This window comes from Oreochromis niloticus, linkage group LG10 (assembly GCF_001858045.2).
Source record: "Oreochromis niloticus isolate F11D_XX linkage group LG10, O_niloticus_UMD_NMBU, whole genome shotgun sequence".
Lineage (NCBI taxonomy): Eukaryota > Metazoa > Chordata > Actinopteri > Cichliformes > Cichlidae > Oreochromis > Oreochromis niloticus.
This window is the reverse complement of record NC_031975.2, coordinates 18,833,204-18,848,118: the sequence shown is the minus strand read 5'-3', so window position 1 is coordinate 18,848,118 and position 14,915 is coordinate 18,833,204. Positions and strand designations below refer to the sequence as shown.

General features: G+C 37.6%; 2 protein-coding genes across 3 annotated transcripts; one reads left to right on the top strand and one right to left on the bottom strand.

Annotated features, from left to right (window-relative positions):
- Nucleotides 1–352: 352 nt before the first annotated feature.
- Nucleotides 353–6,104, top strand: il12bb (interleukin 12B, b). The gene is given in 10 exon segments (XM_019364048.2): nucleotides 353–2,700; nucleotides 3,378–3,471; nucleotides 3,565–3,666; nucleotides 3,854–4,030; nucleotides 4,716–4,821; nucleotides 4,922–5,091; nucleotides 5,236–5,369; nucleotides 5,371–5,397; nucleotides 5,502–5,620; nucleotides 5,746–6,104. Coding segments are annotated over 9 exon segments (957 nt in total). The 5' UTR covers nucleotides 353–2,700; the 3' UTR covers nucleotides 5,774–6,104.
- Nucleotides 6,105–6,648: 544 nt separating this feature from the next.
- ublcp1 (ubiquitin-like domain containing CTD phosphatase 1) lies at nucleotides 6,649–14,057 on the bottom strand. Of its 2 annotated transcripts, none has more exons than XM_003446956.5 (11): nucleotides 13,901–14,057; nucleotides 13,290–13,557; nucleotides 12,802–12,893; nucleotides 12,421–12,506; nucleotides 12,218–12,333; nucleotides 11,983–12,081; nucleotides 11,590–11,627; nucleotides 11,299–11,397; nucleotides 9,066–9,182; nucleotides 8,829–8,956; nucleotides 6,649–8,091 (listed from the first exon to the last, which is right to left on the bottom strand). In XM_003446956.5, the coding sequence occupies exons 2-11, from the start codon at nucleotides 13,441–13,443 to the stop codon at nucleotides 8,064–8,066; spliced, it is 957 nt and encodes a 318-aa protein (XP_003447004.1). In that variant the 5' UTR covers nucleotides 13,444–13,557; nucleotides 13,901–14,057; the 3' UTR covers nucleotides 6,649–8,063. The 2 variants fall into 2 exon arrangements, with proteins under 2 accessions (XP_003447004.1, XP_025766775.1); XM_025910990.1 differs by having other exon boundaries at nucleotides 13,290–13,510.
- Nucleotides 14,058–14,915: the final 858 nt, after the last annotated feature.

The window sequence follows — 14,915 nt, the reverse complement described above, 5'->3', positions numbered from 1 at the left end:
CATATTCTTTATTTCACTCTGCTTCACTGAACAATCAGATTAATCATGTTATAAGTAGTCAGCCTGTGCGTGAGCGTGCGTGTGAATAAGTGTGTGTGCGTGCGCGGATGTTCATATATGATCAGGACACAACCACCACTCATTCATGTGGCGAAAAGGATGGACATCAGAAACACAGTTGCATATTTTGATTAAAGACAGAATGTTTTTAATGAAAACTGGTCATCGTTTGTTTTCCTCAGTCTTTCTTTCACGTTTTCATATTTCCATGAAGACTTGGGACATACTGGATTAATATGTCACAATACTTACAGTTGCAACAACTCTGGGATTGGCTTTTAATTCTAGTTTATGACTTGCTTAGTTTTTCCACTTCTTGCGTTTTAATTAAGGTGATTTCCTCATTCATTTTTTTTTTTTTTGCTTAATACATTACAAATATTACACATCAACTGGTCTCACAATGTCATTGTTTGTAGATTGCATAATATTGTGTATTCCCATGCACATCATCATTTTTAAGTTTCAAATAGGAAAAAAAAATTTCTCCCGTATTTTGTGGCTAAAAGGGCTAAAATTAACTTTCTTTCTTTTTACTTGGGTAAACTGTGCTGTGTGACATCCTCAATACCATTTTTAAACCTGTGTACTGAATTTACACATCATCACCTCCTATAAGTGTAACATTTTGCATCTGTTTTAATTTGAACAAAACCCCCAGAATTGTTTTAAAATGTCAAAACCAAAAAAACATTTGGCTTGTCTAATTTGTTTGGGTCTTTGGACAGGTACTGCAGCCATTTCCATTATAAATGTCAGGCTAAAATAATCACCTCCTGGTTTCAGTCACAACACCATAATAATGTAATATAAGCTCCCAGAGCACTGTTTTTGTGCTGATGTTAATGCCACGGGAGTTTTTGGAACTTTGAAGATGCCGAGTCATATCTACAAATATAACAGCAGAGCACTACTGACTCTTACACACCATGTGCCTCAGCGACATCCCCCTCACGCTCTAACTTCACGTGGTCAACCACTTTGTGGCTAAGTTGCTGTGCTTCCTAAATGTTTCCACTTTGCAATAATACCAGCTGATTGAGGGAAACAATTTCACAAATTGTTACAAATGTGGCAGTCTATGCTCTGCTGGACTGAAAACACCCGAATTTAAAGATAAAGAGGGACTGTTTCTGTCCTTTGTTGTGTAATTACAATTCAGTAATGAGTCTTATCAATCTTTAAAAAACTAAAATGTAGGATTCCCCAAAAGATCTAATTATAATTTCAGGAACTGACACTGATATATCCATGATAATCGAATCTGTTTTATCTGTCTAATCTCTCTTACAGGAATAATACAGCACTCTTAACAAGTTTTCCCTTTTTCTGTAGTCTCTTTTCTCCATAATTTCAGCATCATTGTTTAAGCCCATTCATTCAGTCCTGGCAGAAACTGGAAGTTTTCTTGAAAAACCTTAATTACGCAAGCATTGATTAATTGGATTTGCCTTTGAAAGAAGTGCGGCATTCCCACCTTGACAATGACATACCGTCTATCATTCAGCTGCTATGAGGAAGGAATGCAAAATAAATACAAAGGAAGTTAAAGAGTTGTTAAGCCACTTGTATAATATTGAGAAAGATCACACCGTGCACACACACACACAGGGAAGTGGATGTGGTATAAGGTTAACATGATATGACATTTTCAGTCCTCATAAGAATACGAAATAGGATACTGGGGGGGAAAAACCTTTTACTTAATTGAAGTGAGGGTCCAAGCAAGGAAATTGCATTTCCTTTCAAAACAGCATAAAACACACTCCCCTTGAGTCATCTGTTGCCATTTTTTTTTTTTTAAATAAACAAAGGTTAATCAAAAGAAACCCCTATACCTATGTGTATTTATAGGAAAGGGTCTACGAGTTGTAATTACAGATGCAACCACACATGCATGCTTAAATGTTAGTGGTTGTTTTGGAAAGAAAACGCTCTTTACAGGTAACTTCCCAGATGTGTATGTTAAAAAAAAGAAAATGCAACAGTGATTTTTCCATTTGGTCATTGCGTTTACAAAACTTATTCAGATAATCCTGTTTTGTTTTTTGTTTTGTTTATAATCTGGGTTTTCTCCTTTATTTCGTCCCTGATGATTCTGTTCTCTTGACGCATTCTGTGGAAGCGTCCTTTTTCTTGTTCTTCTTTAGAAGTCCCATGACGGCTTTCTAGATTACCTGCTCCGCTTTCAGTGGCGCATAATCGTGTTTAAACATTTTAGGGGTTGCAGTTCTGTTTTCCAGAAGTTTCTGTATCATTGGTTGGCCTTACTTCCCCCCCAAAGTGGTTAGTGTGATCGCACAATCATACATCAATTTACAACTTGGACTTTTGTACCGAATGAATTGTTGTCTCCAACACAGCTGAGTTAATCAAGCTTAAGAAAAGAGGAGAGCCGGGTGGAAAGTGGTGATTTAATCTCATTAATCCATTTATTTTGATCTTTCATTAAATTTCCTTTCATGTGCAGTGTGGTCCATTGTCATCGTCATCACTGTTCAGGTATTAAAGAGTTCCTGTTTTGAGTGGGGATTTCTCAGCCTGACACATAAATGCAGCTGCAGCTGCTGCAGTTACACAGACAAACACTGCTTACTACATCTGGTTCCAGTGTGAAATTTTGGATCAAGTTTTGCAAGGGTAAGATCTATTATATTCCATCTGATTGTCACAGATATTCAGGAGGAGAAATAATCTGCTCACTTTGGGTAATGTAAAAATAAAAAATTTAGGTGTCTTTCAGTATGTTTAAAACTTCTTATATAATTGAAAATACTTGTACACTCTTTCAAAATGTACTTTAAGTGATTCACAAATTTTATTTCTCATCCTTTGAGGGGTCAAAAAGGTTTTAGGAGGAATTATCTGATTATTCTTTTTGATACTGTTTCATTTGATATCTTCTAGTTTTTATTTTTATTTCATTTTGAATTTGTTTTTAGTTCAGTTTGCTTCCAGTTAGTTTCCAAAGTGGGATTTTTGTGATTTTATTGTTTGAGAATAAAAACAGAACTTTATGAAAGCAGTCTTGTAAACGTCCAAGACTCATCAGGAAAGATATGTTTGTTTATTTATTTATTTTTACTAAACTAACAGATAGTAAAACTAAGGATATTTCCTCTGTAATTTCATTTTATTTTAATTAGTTTTCCAAGTTCACATTTTTTTTTTTTTTTGTTATTTTATTTTAGTTAACACAGTTTTGATTTAAAGGGTTAATTTTGTACTTGAGTATTTCACTTTTTTCAAGATTTAAACAAATATATTTTTATTTGTTTATGTAAAAGAGTCCCATCACTTCCTTTCTTTTGTTACAGATGCATACATTTTTGCTCATGGTTGTGTGGGCTATACTGAGTGGCGCCATCTCTGACACCCAGCAGGCCGATGTTGAGACACTCATGGATAATGGTATCTCCCTCTTGTCTTTGAATATTCCTCCATGTTTTCATTTTTGTCTTTATTTCACCAACAGTAAAATCTATGTTTTTGTGTTTTACCTAGTTGTGGTCCTGAGGGTGCCCTCTTTCACGGGTAGCATGGTTCACGTTCCTTTGACCTGCGGAGAAGCTTTTCAGAATGAGCCTGTGTTTTGGAAGAAAAATGGTAAAGGAACTTTTAATTCAACTAATTTTACTTATGTAAAGAAAAAGTCAAAGTCACAAGAACTTTCTTTTGTTTGTTTGCTTTATAGCTCATCAAGCTTTTGTTTATCCAGACGTCAAACTTTCCCCTTTGTGTCTTTATGGCTTTTTATGACCACATTGTAACACTGAACATGTCCGTGTCTCAGGTCAGGAGCTCAATCCGCCTCTGCAGGGGAACCAAGTCCAGGTCCTGGTGGAGGAGATGAAAGGAGGAAACTACACTTGCCACCTCAGTCCAAGTGGAGGATACCTGAACCACACTCTGATCCTAATCCAGCTTAATCCAGACAACAGGACAGTCATATTGGAAAACAGAGAAGGAGGTAAGTTAAAAAAAAAAAAAAAAGAAGAAGGAAAGGAGCAAAGACAAAGAAAGAAGTGAAACAAGTAGGGGAGGGAGAACAAAGAAGGCACTCATGAAGGGAAAAGGGCAGAGAGCAGATTTTCTTTGACTGGATTTAGCCTCAGGCTTTCTCTGGAGAAGAAATGGTATTGATGGGACTGAACAGCTGAGATGATGGTCAGATAGGGATTTAGGATAAGGAAAAAAAGTAGGGAAAGGGTGTAAGGGTGGGGTTCAAGAGCAGGAAACAGAAACTGGATCAAAGGATCACCATTAGTAGAGTATCAAGGGAATTTTAATAGAAAAGATGGGGAAAAGAACAACACAGTGAGCAGGCTTTATATTAGGCTCATCATCACATTGTTAGTGCTCATGTTTCTCCAGAAGGTTTCAGCTTTGTAAATTTCAAACATTATGTTTCTGCAGCTTTGTGCTATGAGGCAATGTTTTCCTGTGATGGAACAAAACCTTAAAGTTGAAGTGAAGAGGCAGCTACAAAGCTTTTTTTCTCGTTTACAGCAATTATATCAATGCCCTGAGTGATTTATTTGTGTTTACTCGATGGGATCTAGAAGCGCTATGAAACTACAAGTGTAAGCTACACTGTTCATAAGAACATTAAACAAAAGAGAGGGAGGGGACTGACAGTAATTCTGTTGCTCCAGGTCACATCCACTGCTCGGCACCAAACTATACAGGATCCTTTCACTGCTCCTGGAAAAGAACAGCGCTCAGATCTGATGCCAGTGTGGTCTTGGTAAAGGCCGAACGGTAAGGACAAAAACAATGCATAGCATACTTTGGTTGGGTGCTGGTGTGGAGGAGGTGCTCTAGATAGTATTTTAACATCCAACTTATATATATATTCCAGTTTTACCGAAGATATCTCCTGTGAGCTGGATGGTGATGCATCAGGGGTTCGCTGCCAGGATGCCCACTGCCCATACAAAGAGGAGCAACATCGCATTTCCGTCACCGTTTACATACGCAGCCATGCTCGTTTGGAGGCCTACACAAAGTCTTTCTACCTGAGAGAAATCGGTAAGTTATAGTTTGTTTTTGTGTATTTTAGCGTATGAAAAGTAACTTTCTTAGTCATCGTGCCGTGATTGATTCCCTCTCTCCACTCTCGTTCTTTTTTTAACCTTTGCCCACCTCATTTCTCTCCCTCCCAACTCAATAAAGTGAGACCGGCAAAACTCCCTAACCTGCACATCAGTGATGGGAAGGTGTTCAGCTGGGACTACCCTGATACTTGGGAGAAGCCCTGCACGTTCTTTGGCCTACAGTTTGAGGTCAAGCTGGTGCACAGTGGACATCCCCTGCAACAGTGACAATCAAATAATTGTAATTAATACACGCACATCTATACACCAGATTCATATCTTTTGCTGATGTCCAGTTTAGTCGAGGTTTCTCTGTCTTTATTAAGTTGCCTCTTCTTTGTGCAGAATATCACCACTGATACAACCAAATACGAGGTTGGCGTTAAGACCAAGAAGTATGTTTTCTGTGTGCGAGCTCAGGACAAGTTCACCAGAGGGCCGTGGAGCCACTGGAGTCAGTGCACGTAAGTGTATTGATTTTTATTGATTTTTTTTGCTAATTCTGTTCCTGTGCAAGGATTCACACTATTTACAAATCACTGTATACTGACTGATCCAATCTGTACTGTTTTGTTCTTTTTGCCAACAGAGTGAACAAACATAACGTGGCGTGCTAAGCGTTAGCCGCTGGACTCTGCTGCCACACCAGAAAGAGGAAAACAGTTTTTAAAAATATTGTAATTCAGAAGAAAAAAAGTGGTCTAATACATTTTTTTTCAAGTGATGCACAACATATGAAGCTGTGCTTCAGGAGTGAATGTATACCTGTACAGTATTTATTCATCCCTCTTCATCCCCATTCGTTATGTCTGTGGAACTACAGCACAATGTTAAAATAATGATTTGTACTGTGATTGAAATGAATTAGTATTTCCTTCATGCCCTTGGTAACTTATTTATATCTGTTCAGAATGTTTCTCGACATTTTATAATAAATTAATGAACATATCAGTTTACTGTATTTTCTTTCATTTTATAACAGGGCATCTCAAAATGTATTTAAAACGCATGGGTTATCTATAGTAATGAAGAGTTTCTTATTTTGAGTGCAGATAATACAAAAGATGAAAAATGCAGTGACAAACTAGAAAAAACACAAAATCATAAAACAAAAGTACTTGTACATATTTGCATATTTCATATTCTGATATTGTGCGAATTGCATGTGTATGAACTCATCATGTGGCTACGTGAGACATCAATAGGTAATAGCAATGACAACAGTAGGAAAATAATAGCCAGTAATAATACTGAAAAAATATTTATGACAATTAAATGAAGGGGAGGGGGGCACTGGAGGCCATGGTGTTTTGGGAGGTGTCATTATTGGCCAGGTCGTTAGTGTCTATGTTCTTTATTCAATGAATTAATCTTTTATCTTTTATGGTGTTCATGGTGTACAAGTTATGAACAGGAAGTAATGAAGTGTTTCTAACTGTAAAAGATTAACTCATTTTAAACTACCTCAGGAATGTAGAACAGTACAAGCAAGCGAGGTACAAAAAATGGTTTATTTTCCTATTTACAGCCACAATTTGGTCAATGTAATGAAGAAAACACACAAAAAAGGCAGAGCTCAAGAAATGAAAAGAAACTGAATTTCCAGGGACTGCTTGACATATCATATAGCTTATGTTTCCAGAGCTTCAGCTTCATAGAATGAGGCCCACCTTAATAAGTACTGAAATGTGTAAAAACCCACGTCAATTACAAAAGAGAAAAAAACAAAACACACAATTAAAAAATTGTGCTATCCAGTTCTTGTATTCTCATCACCTTCATTTTGTTCATTGACATTTGGATGTTCCAGAAACATTTCAATGAAGAGCTGTCACGATCTAACGAGCATCAAAGAAATTAAACCTATGCTCTATGTCCGTTCAAGTGTTGCGTCCTGTGATGTAACAGAATCAGCATGCACAGAAAAACATGAATACGTTTCTGGATATGTATGCACATGAATATCAAGCCATGGAAGCCTGACCTACGGACACGTAGCAAATGGTGTCACACTTGCTCACTGGCGCCACTTGTTTCGATGAAATATTTTAGCTAGCCAGTTCTAAGACCAACAGATTTTGGTCTCTCAGTAGTTTTAAGAATTGCTGCATACGTCTGCATGTCGAGGCTGCTGTGATTTGTTTGATGCTCACAAAACTTCCAGACGTTCCAACTTTTCACTTCATTTATTACAAATCAAACAGACACTCCAAATACTACATTAAAAAAAAACACGTTAAATTACCAGAATATCCTCGCGTACTGAAAACACTTTCAATGCTTATGTAACTTCATTTTGCTTATTTGTTTCTGTTCGTTCTTTAGCTTTTTGCCGGTCAGTCTCTTTGAAGGCAGGCTACTGACCTTAACCATAAGGAAATTAGATTTGTATCTTCTCCTACTCACTTGGTACAGCAGAGAAGCTTGATAGAGGATTTTTACTGGTACTCAACTTAACACATCTGCTACTATTCACCCATCTAAAATACCAAGAAGGTGTAAAAGATCTGGAATACTTTCAGGAAATAGTGGACCTCAGTTATCTATATTAAACCCTTGTTGACCACCATGAGTAAACAGGTGAGCTGGAGTCTGTGACATTAAATCAGTGTGGTCTCAAACAGGATTTGTTTTCCACAATCCACCTTGCACACTGATAGTAACTGTAAACAATATTTGAACAAACAAATGTTCCAGACTAAGAGAAGGCAGAGAACATGCAGATATATAAACTGGGAAGCCCGTCTCAGTCCTGAGGTTCTGACCTTGTGTGTAATTGTAGGGTTAGTGTTGGACTTTTAGTGAGGTTTGGTATGAAGGACTTTATGTTTGTTCTTATGTTTGACAAGTGGATGATGCATTGGTTGCATCCACTCCAAGTCTTTGCGCTGATAATATAGTCCCTCTTCAGTGGTGCTGCCTCTTAGATAGGTACCTGTAGAAACAAACAGGCACACATTCAGCGCATATTTTAAGCACATTCAGTTGAATTCATGTTGATTTGGGGAAATGTACCAATGACACTGGGACACATTAAAAATGAGTAGAAATACATAATGGAAGAACATTTAAAGCCTTCACCATGTACCATGTACAGCACAAACAAATTATATCATAAGTTGAACAGTCAATTAAATAACCAACCATGTACGGTCCTACGACATCACAGATAACAAAAATAAAGCTAAGAATGGACACAACAAAGTGCAAAGGAGATGTTTACACGGAGATCTCATCTTTTAGGCTTTCCATCACAACTGCAAATAAGAAAGGGCTCAACACGATCCCTGATGTAACTTTACCCCTACCTTAAACTCATCTAAACAACACTGTTTCACAAATTTCTTGCCACTGGTGAGTTCCTCATGGAGTACCACAGTTACTCTTTTTGCTTGAGATGCAAAAGTCTCCTTCTTACTTTAGATTGTGTTCATTTATCCCCAGAATTGGAAGCATTTTTTAGGATGAATTTTATACTTTAAAAAATCTGAAATGAAGTAAAATTTAAGTAAGATTCCTTTGTGTGTTGGCATTAGATGTTATTTTTTTAATATATCTAGTATTTTCTTGTAAATGGCTGTTCAGGTCTAGCAGGTGCTACAGGTTTGAGGTTTGACGTATGCAACTACAACTATGCAAATTATACTGTTTAGCTGTTCAATGAGTGCGAACCTCTCCCAGTGTTTGTGGTTGAGTCCACTGAAGTCGTCAAGCTTGGCGATTTCTTTGAGGTATTGAGACAGTTTATACAGTTCTCTGTCCCGCTCCCTGTTGAGGTGGGCCTTCATGAAGGGTCGGATCTAACACAAATTCACAACGACAAATTAAGAAAAAGTTTCATTAAAATCTGTAGTTGATTGTACCAAAAGAAGAGAAAAATGGTCAAGATAATTGTATGAACTAACCAACCTTAAGTCCATTCTGTGGGTTCATAAGAAAGTTTCTTCCAATGTCGTCAAACATAATGGTGTTCTTCCTGTTATAAAATTCTCCGTACTTCCCCCATATCACACCTAAGGGCTTCACCTGTGGAAGCCATAAAATAGATTAAATCAGTGTCATGACGCTGGCACAAAGCAGTAAACGTCCTCCACAAACATCATGAAAGAGGTATTCAAGCACATCACCACATGTCGTCACGGCACGTGCAGTCACACCAAGAGTGCTAAATGACTTACCAGAATGTAAACAAAAAAAAAACAACGACAACGATATGATACACGTCACCTAAGCCAGAAACATTCCCAAGAATTTACATAGCTACTTAGCAAGCACGACGTGTATACAACTTTATCTAGTGACAAATCTCTGACAAACAGATACTTGACCCTTTCTTTTAAATTTATCCTCACTACACATCCATATTGTATATGTGCTTCCCATTTGACACCCAAAGACTCACATATGTTTTTACGCACAGTAATCTTATATAATGAAGTTATGAAAAATTATACCGTCATACTGATTTACTTATCTTTTTTCATTCATTTGTTCCAGCATTTTTAAGCCGTGACTGAAGCCAAATCGATCTGAAGCGTACTACCACAATCTAAACCCCAAATCCTGCTTTGGTAAATGGTGAATGAAATGGTTTTTATATCGCGTGTGTGTGTATAACCTGCTCTGAGCATCAACATCGTGGCCTATATCATAGTTTGACAAACTAAGCTGGACAAGTTTAATGCCTAAAATGTCAAGTAATATAAACAGGCATTGAATGCTTTAAATTCACTGAAGAAAACAAAAAAAGTGCATTTCGAGTACATTCCAAAGAGTGTTATCACCACATGGTGTTTACCTAAAACACGTGACAGCATATTTATTTTTTGTTACCACCAAACTCATCTTCTATTCGTGATTCCTTCTGTGTCAAAATAATTTGTACACTTTCTGCTGTAACTGTGAAATAGAGAAACAGAATTTGGGTTCAAAAAAAAGAATTTGTACAATGAAGCAAATTAAGGTCCTGAAGACGTAAAATGTCTTATCCCTTTTACTCAGTTTACTAAACTAGAGGGGGAAAAGCAATTGGCTGTAACACTCATGATCATCTATTGGCTCATTCTCAGATAATGAGCTCTGAGAGAGTGCTCAAAGGCATCAACAGGAGCATCAGGCTAAGAACAGCCTGGACATAGAATGAGAACAAATTTCCTGACCTGGTTTGACTTATTTTCCATTTTGGCTGTTTATTTCTGCAGCTCAAACTACTTTCAGCTATTTTTCATTATCTAAAATGTAACACATTTTAAGAAGGGTTTTTTTTTTAAATAATTTCTGTATCGAGTGTGGGGCATATCATTTGTGAAAGCACCAATTATAAACCAGTGAAGGTTTCCAGATCCAAGGTTTCACATTGTTGACTCATCACATGGAATTTCCACCATGTGGACTTCATGACACCAGCTAAGATTCAAATGACAGGGCATGTTGCTCATGACATCATTAAAGGGTGGAAGTTAAACTTTCAAAACCAAACCTTTGTGCATGTTGTGTACATGTGTAGCGCTCTCTCTCTCTCACTCACTCACTCACTCACTCCTTGAGTAAACAGAACCTCATATTTAACATTTGGAGACTGCTACAATATGACTGTATTAATATGACTAGCGTGTGTGATTAGGTGAATGATGCTGTAGGAAAAAGCACTTTGAGTGGTCAGTTAGGGCAGAAAAACTCTGTATAAGTCCCAGTCCATTTAACATTTGACCATATACCTGTCTGTCACAGTCATGTGATGCTTGCAGTTTACCCAAAATGCCTTTTTGAGGATTATCTGAAAATAGATACTACCAATACTAATGCGTGTTTCTGTTATTCAGTATGACAAACATTAAATTCTTGATGTGAGATTTTCCCTCTGAAACTATGATATATCCCATAATATCAATGCTCAGATTTAGTTATAGAAATAATGCTGAACAAAATTAGATTATGACTTTAGATAATGACACTCAGATTGGATACAAATTTGATTTTCTTGCAGTGTTATGTTCAATGACCCATTAACTGCCAGAATGAATAACGCTTAAAAAAACCTAAAATAAATCAAAATATATTGTATGTCATTTCTTCTTCTGTGAAAGATATGTCCAAAGCATTGATGTGTGACCACAACAGTGACACAGGCAAGTGTACCAACCTCCACAACTCCTCTCTTTGGGGTGTGTACCGTAATCATGGCCCCACTGTCCAGCATGAACGTAATCTTGTAATTAGGGTTGTCTGTCACTCCCAGCTCCTACACACACACACACACACACACACACACACACACACACACACACACACACACACACACACACAGTGGTGTTATCTTCTGATCCATCTACACTCATATACTGTATGCCAACTTGGTTAACACTGCCACCTTTTGGCAACAAAACGTACAGGATAATAAAAGAAATGATAAAGAAATAAGAGAAGTACTTGCCTTCATTTTTGCATCAATCCACTTCATACTTGTAGCAGCTTAAAAGAGAAAACACATTATGCGTGTTAATTAGTAATGAATTAAATCATGAAAGAAAAAATAAAAATTAAACACAACACAATGTCTGCACATATCCAAGCACAAGAGGCATCTCAGTGAGAGGACACGGTTCTCCAAACACATACTGGACATTTTATTGGATATTCGCCACCATTAGAAAAAAAGGCGAGCTCAATCTGTTTGTTTTGTTCTTCCTGGTGGATCAGATGCTCAATTTCGGCCAAAACATCAAAAATTAATTAGGCAGACATACTTATATGAAAATCCCACTGTCTAACATAAAAGCAATGAACCACTGCCACAAACAAGGGAAAGTGATGGACAGATACGTACACCAAATTACAATATCGTAGTCCTCGTAGGCTGATGTCAGGAACTCGTGAAGGTAGGGTCTCATCAGCTCCTGACCTGTTTCTGCACATGACTTGTGATCTGAACACACACAGGATTATTGTATGGGTGTCCATGGTAAAACAGGCAGCTGCTAAACAGACAGTAAGTGCAAAGCCTCCTCTTTTGTTTCTTGCAAAGCATCTTATTAAAGAGACACATGATGATAACAACTCACCAAACAGTGTGTAGTCCACATCCAGAACCAGGAGCCTCTTGCCTTCTCTAGGAGGGTTTAGTTCATCTACCTTGTACTCTTTGACTCTTCTAGCTATTTTTGCCAGGTTCTCCTCTCTGAAGACATAAAACAATATTTGTTTCTCAAATGCACCGACACACAAAGACAGGTTTCCTTCAACAATTTCTAAAATTCTGCCAGACCTGTTCTCCACTTCAATGACCTCCTCCTCAATGTCAAAATCATTGACAACGTCATCATTCTCTGGTGGAGGGGCTAAAACGTCTTCCTTCACAAAACAAAACATATGCACAGTTAAAACTGTATCAGTCAGTACATTATACCCATAGCATATATCCCTCAAAAATGTCAACGGCTGTCAGATCTTCACCTAAACAACCATTTTCTGATCCATTAATCAAAGCTAGCTGATTCCAAAATCCTGAATAAACAGAATATTTACAAGTTACCCCTCACCTCTCTTGTCTGGTAAACCTGAACACTAGCCAGGCACACAGACCTTCTATAACAGTTCCAGCCAGATATATTTTTTAATTTTCTTCTATCTTTCTCTATCCACCTACCAGACTCTCCTCTCTGGTACCCATCATCATGATCTTGGTATTAGGCTTCAACTTCAAAGAGCCCAGCTTCATCTCATCCTCTGCTGGTTTACCTGTGGGCAGGATGAAGGGGAAAGGAACAGAAAATGTAGAGAGAGAGAGCAATTCTTAAAATCATATTAAGAGCATGCATAACTCTTACAAAATTACAAAATTATATATAATAAAATAATTTATATACTGCAGATAGGTGGAGAAAACAGAAACTTTTGCACATAGACCTGGGGATAGATGTAGGAGTGAATATTTTTAAATATGATTAGCATCCAGGAGGCTTTTTTATGTAGACTGCACAATTAAATAAAAGCACAAGATGAAATGTCCTTTGGTCTCACACTTGTATTGGACTTCATATAGCATTATTTATACTAACTAGCGCAGAAATCAGAATCAGAATACTTTATTAATCCCTAAGGAAAATCAGGTACTTATCAGTGACATCATCTCACCTTTGACCTTGAGTCCCAGGAGTTTCTGTCTCTCTGGCAGGACCCCAGTCAAGGTCTTGATGGACTGTTTCAGGTCCAACACCGTGTCTTCCTCAGACAGAGAACTGATGAAATATTCCTGACCTCCCCACTTAATGATAACCGACACCGACATGACTCTCCGGTGCTCTTCACACACACATACACACGACTGCAGCTGAAGTCAGGTATGCACGCGCACCCTAAGCAAAAGATTTCCAGCAACAATAACAAACATGCACGCGCACACCTTGCAGAAAGGGAGAGACGGGCAAAGTCAGAGGAAAGGTGTTAGGATGCCACCATGTAACTGGCTGGAGCTCGACTTAAAACAAACAAGAGCAGCTTGTGATAAAACACAGAGAGCCAAACGGGACATTACTATTGTTAAGCAGGCGATGGTACGTCTGGCTATTTCAAGACACAATGGCCAAATGCCACCTAATCAGCTCAGACACTGTGTGACTGTCCCTGATGCTGATATTTATAGCACAAGGTTGCTAACACTGACTAGCAACGATGTAAACACGCCGGGTTTAACAGCCAGCTCGCTAACATTAACTGACTGAGCTCCGCGGTCTGCTCACTCTTACCTGGTAGCACAAACTAACATGTAATGCTTGGCACACACTGTCAAATTTCCTCATAAAGTTGAATGAATGAACTGAGTTGGCCGTTCAATTTCATTCAGCGGGAGGCTCACACTCTGCTGCTCTCTTCCTGGCGTCCCGAATCTTTCCGGTAGTGACGTAATTGAAAAAGGAGGCTTTGTTGCTATAGTGACAATACCTCGTTACATTAAAATAAAATCCTTTGAATTGTTTCCTGTGGGGAAGAAAACTTAACACTATCAGGCAAAGTTTATTGAAGGCACATAATTTTTTTTTGTATTTACCTCTGAAAAATACATACAAGTATACAAGTATCTTACTATGGTCAAATAAAGTCATCAGAATTATTGTTCCCTGTTTACAAATGTATATGGCTGCTCAGGGTATTTAAAGATACCCTCTCTGATGCTGGAAACGTGGACAAACTGCATGTCATATTTATATACATATATATGCCTGCCATAACAAATATTTCAGCTATATTCAAAATAAAACTGTCCAGTGTCTAATTGTCACGGTTCAATGACTGACCACTACCTTATGCTATGCATTATGTATCTTGATACAAGTCTAATTTCACAGCAGGAAACACATTATGATTTACCATGGTCTAGAATCAGAATCAGAAATTGTTTAGTTACAGATGCACCCTTAAAATGTCTTGATGCATTCTCAATTATCCAGGAAAGTAAATCTCCAAATGTACTGTTTATAAGATTTGGGGAAACCTGCAGTCAGCTGAGACTGAAGAAGTCACTTGGATGAGTGACGAAACGTTTCCCCCACAAAACGCTACGTCCAGATGAACAGATTCAACTTTTGGAGAGACACCCTTAAAATATTTATATGAATGAAAGAAACCACTTAAAAAGGTGTAAATGTAATTAAAACAAAGGCAATCAAAGTGTCATATTAAATTAAAAGTAAGTTTTAAAACATACTATGTACAATATAAATAAATGAAAGTGAAAACAGTCCACGTGCACGTAAAGATAAG

Bases quoted from the DNA above. Each gene is read 5' to 3' on its own strand.
- ublcp1 (XM_003446956.5), bottom strand. From the start codon at position 13,443: ATGTCGGTGTCGGTTATCATTAAGTGGGGAGGTCAGGAATATTTCATC. The intron at 12,082-12,217 runs GTGAGTTGTTAT...GTGTGTGTTCAG, and splicing joins TGTGGACTACACACTGTTTG to ATCACAAGTCATGTGCAGAA. The intron at 11,398-11,589 runs GCAAGTACTTCT...GTGTGTGTGTAG, and splicing joins GGATTGATGCAAAAATGAAG to GAGCTGGGAGTGACAGACAA.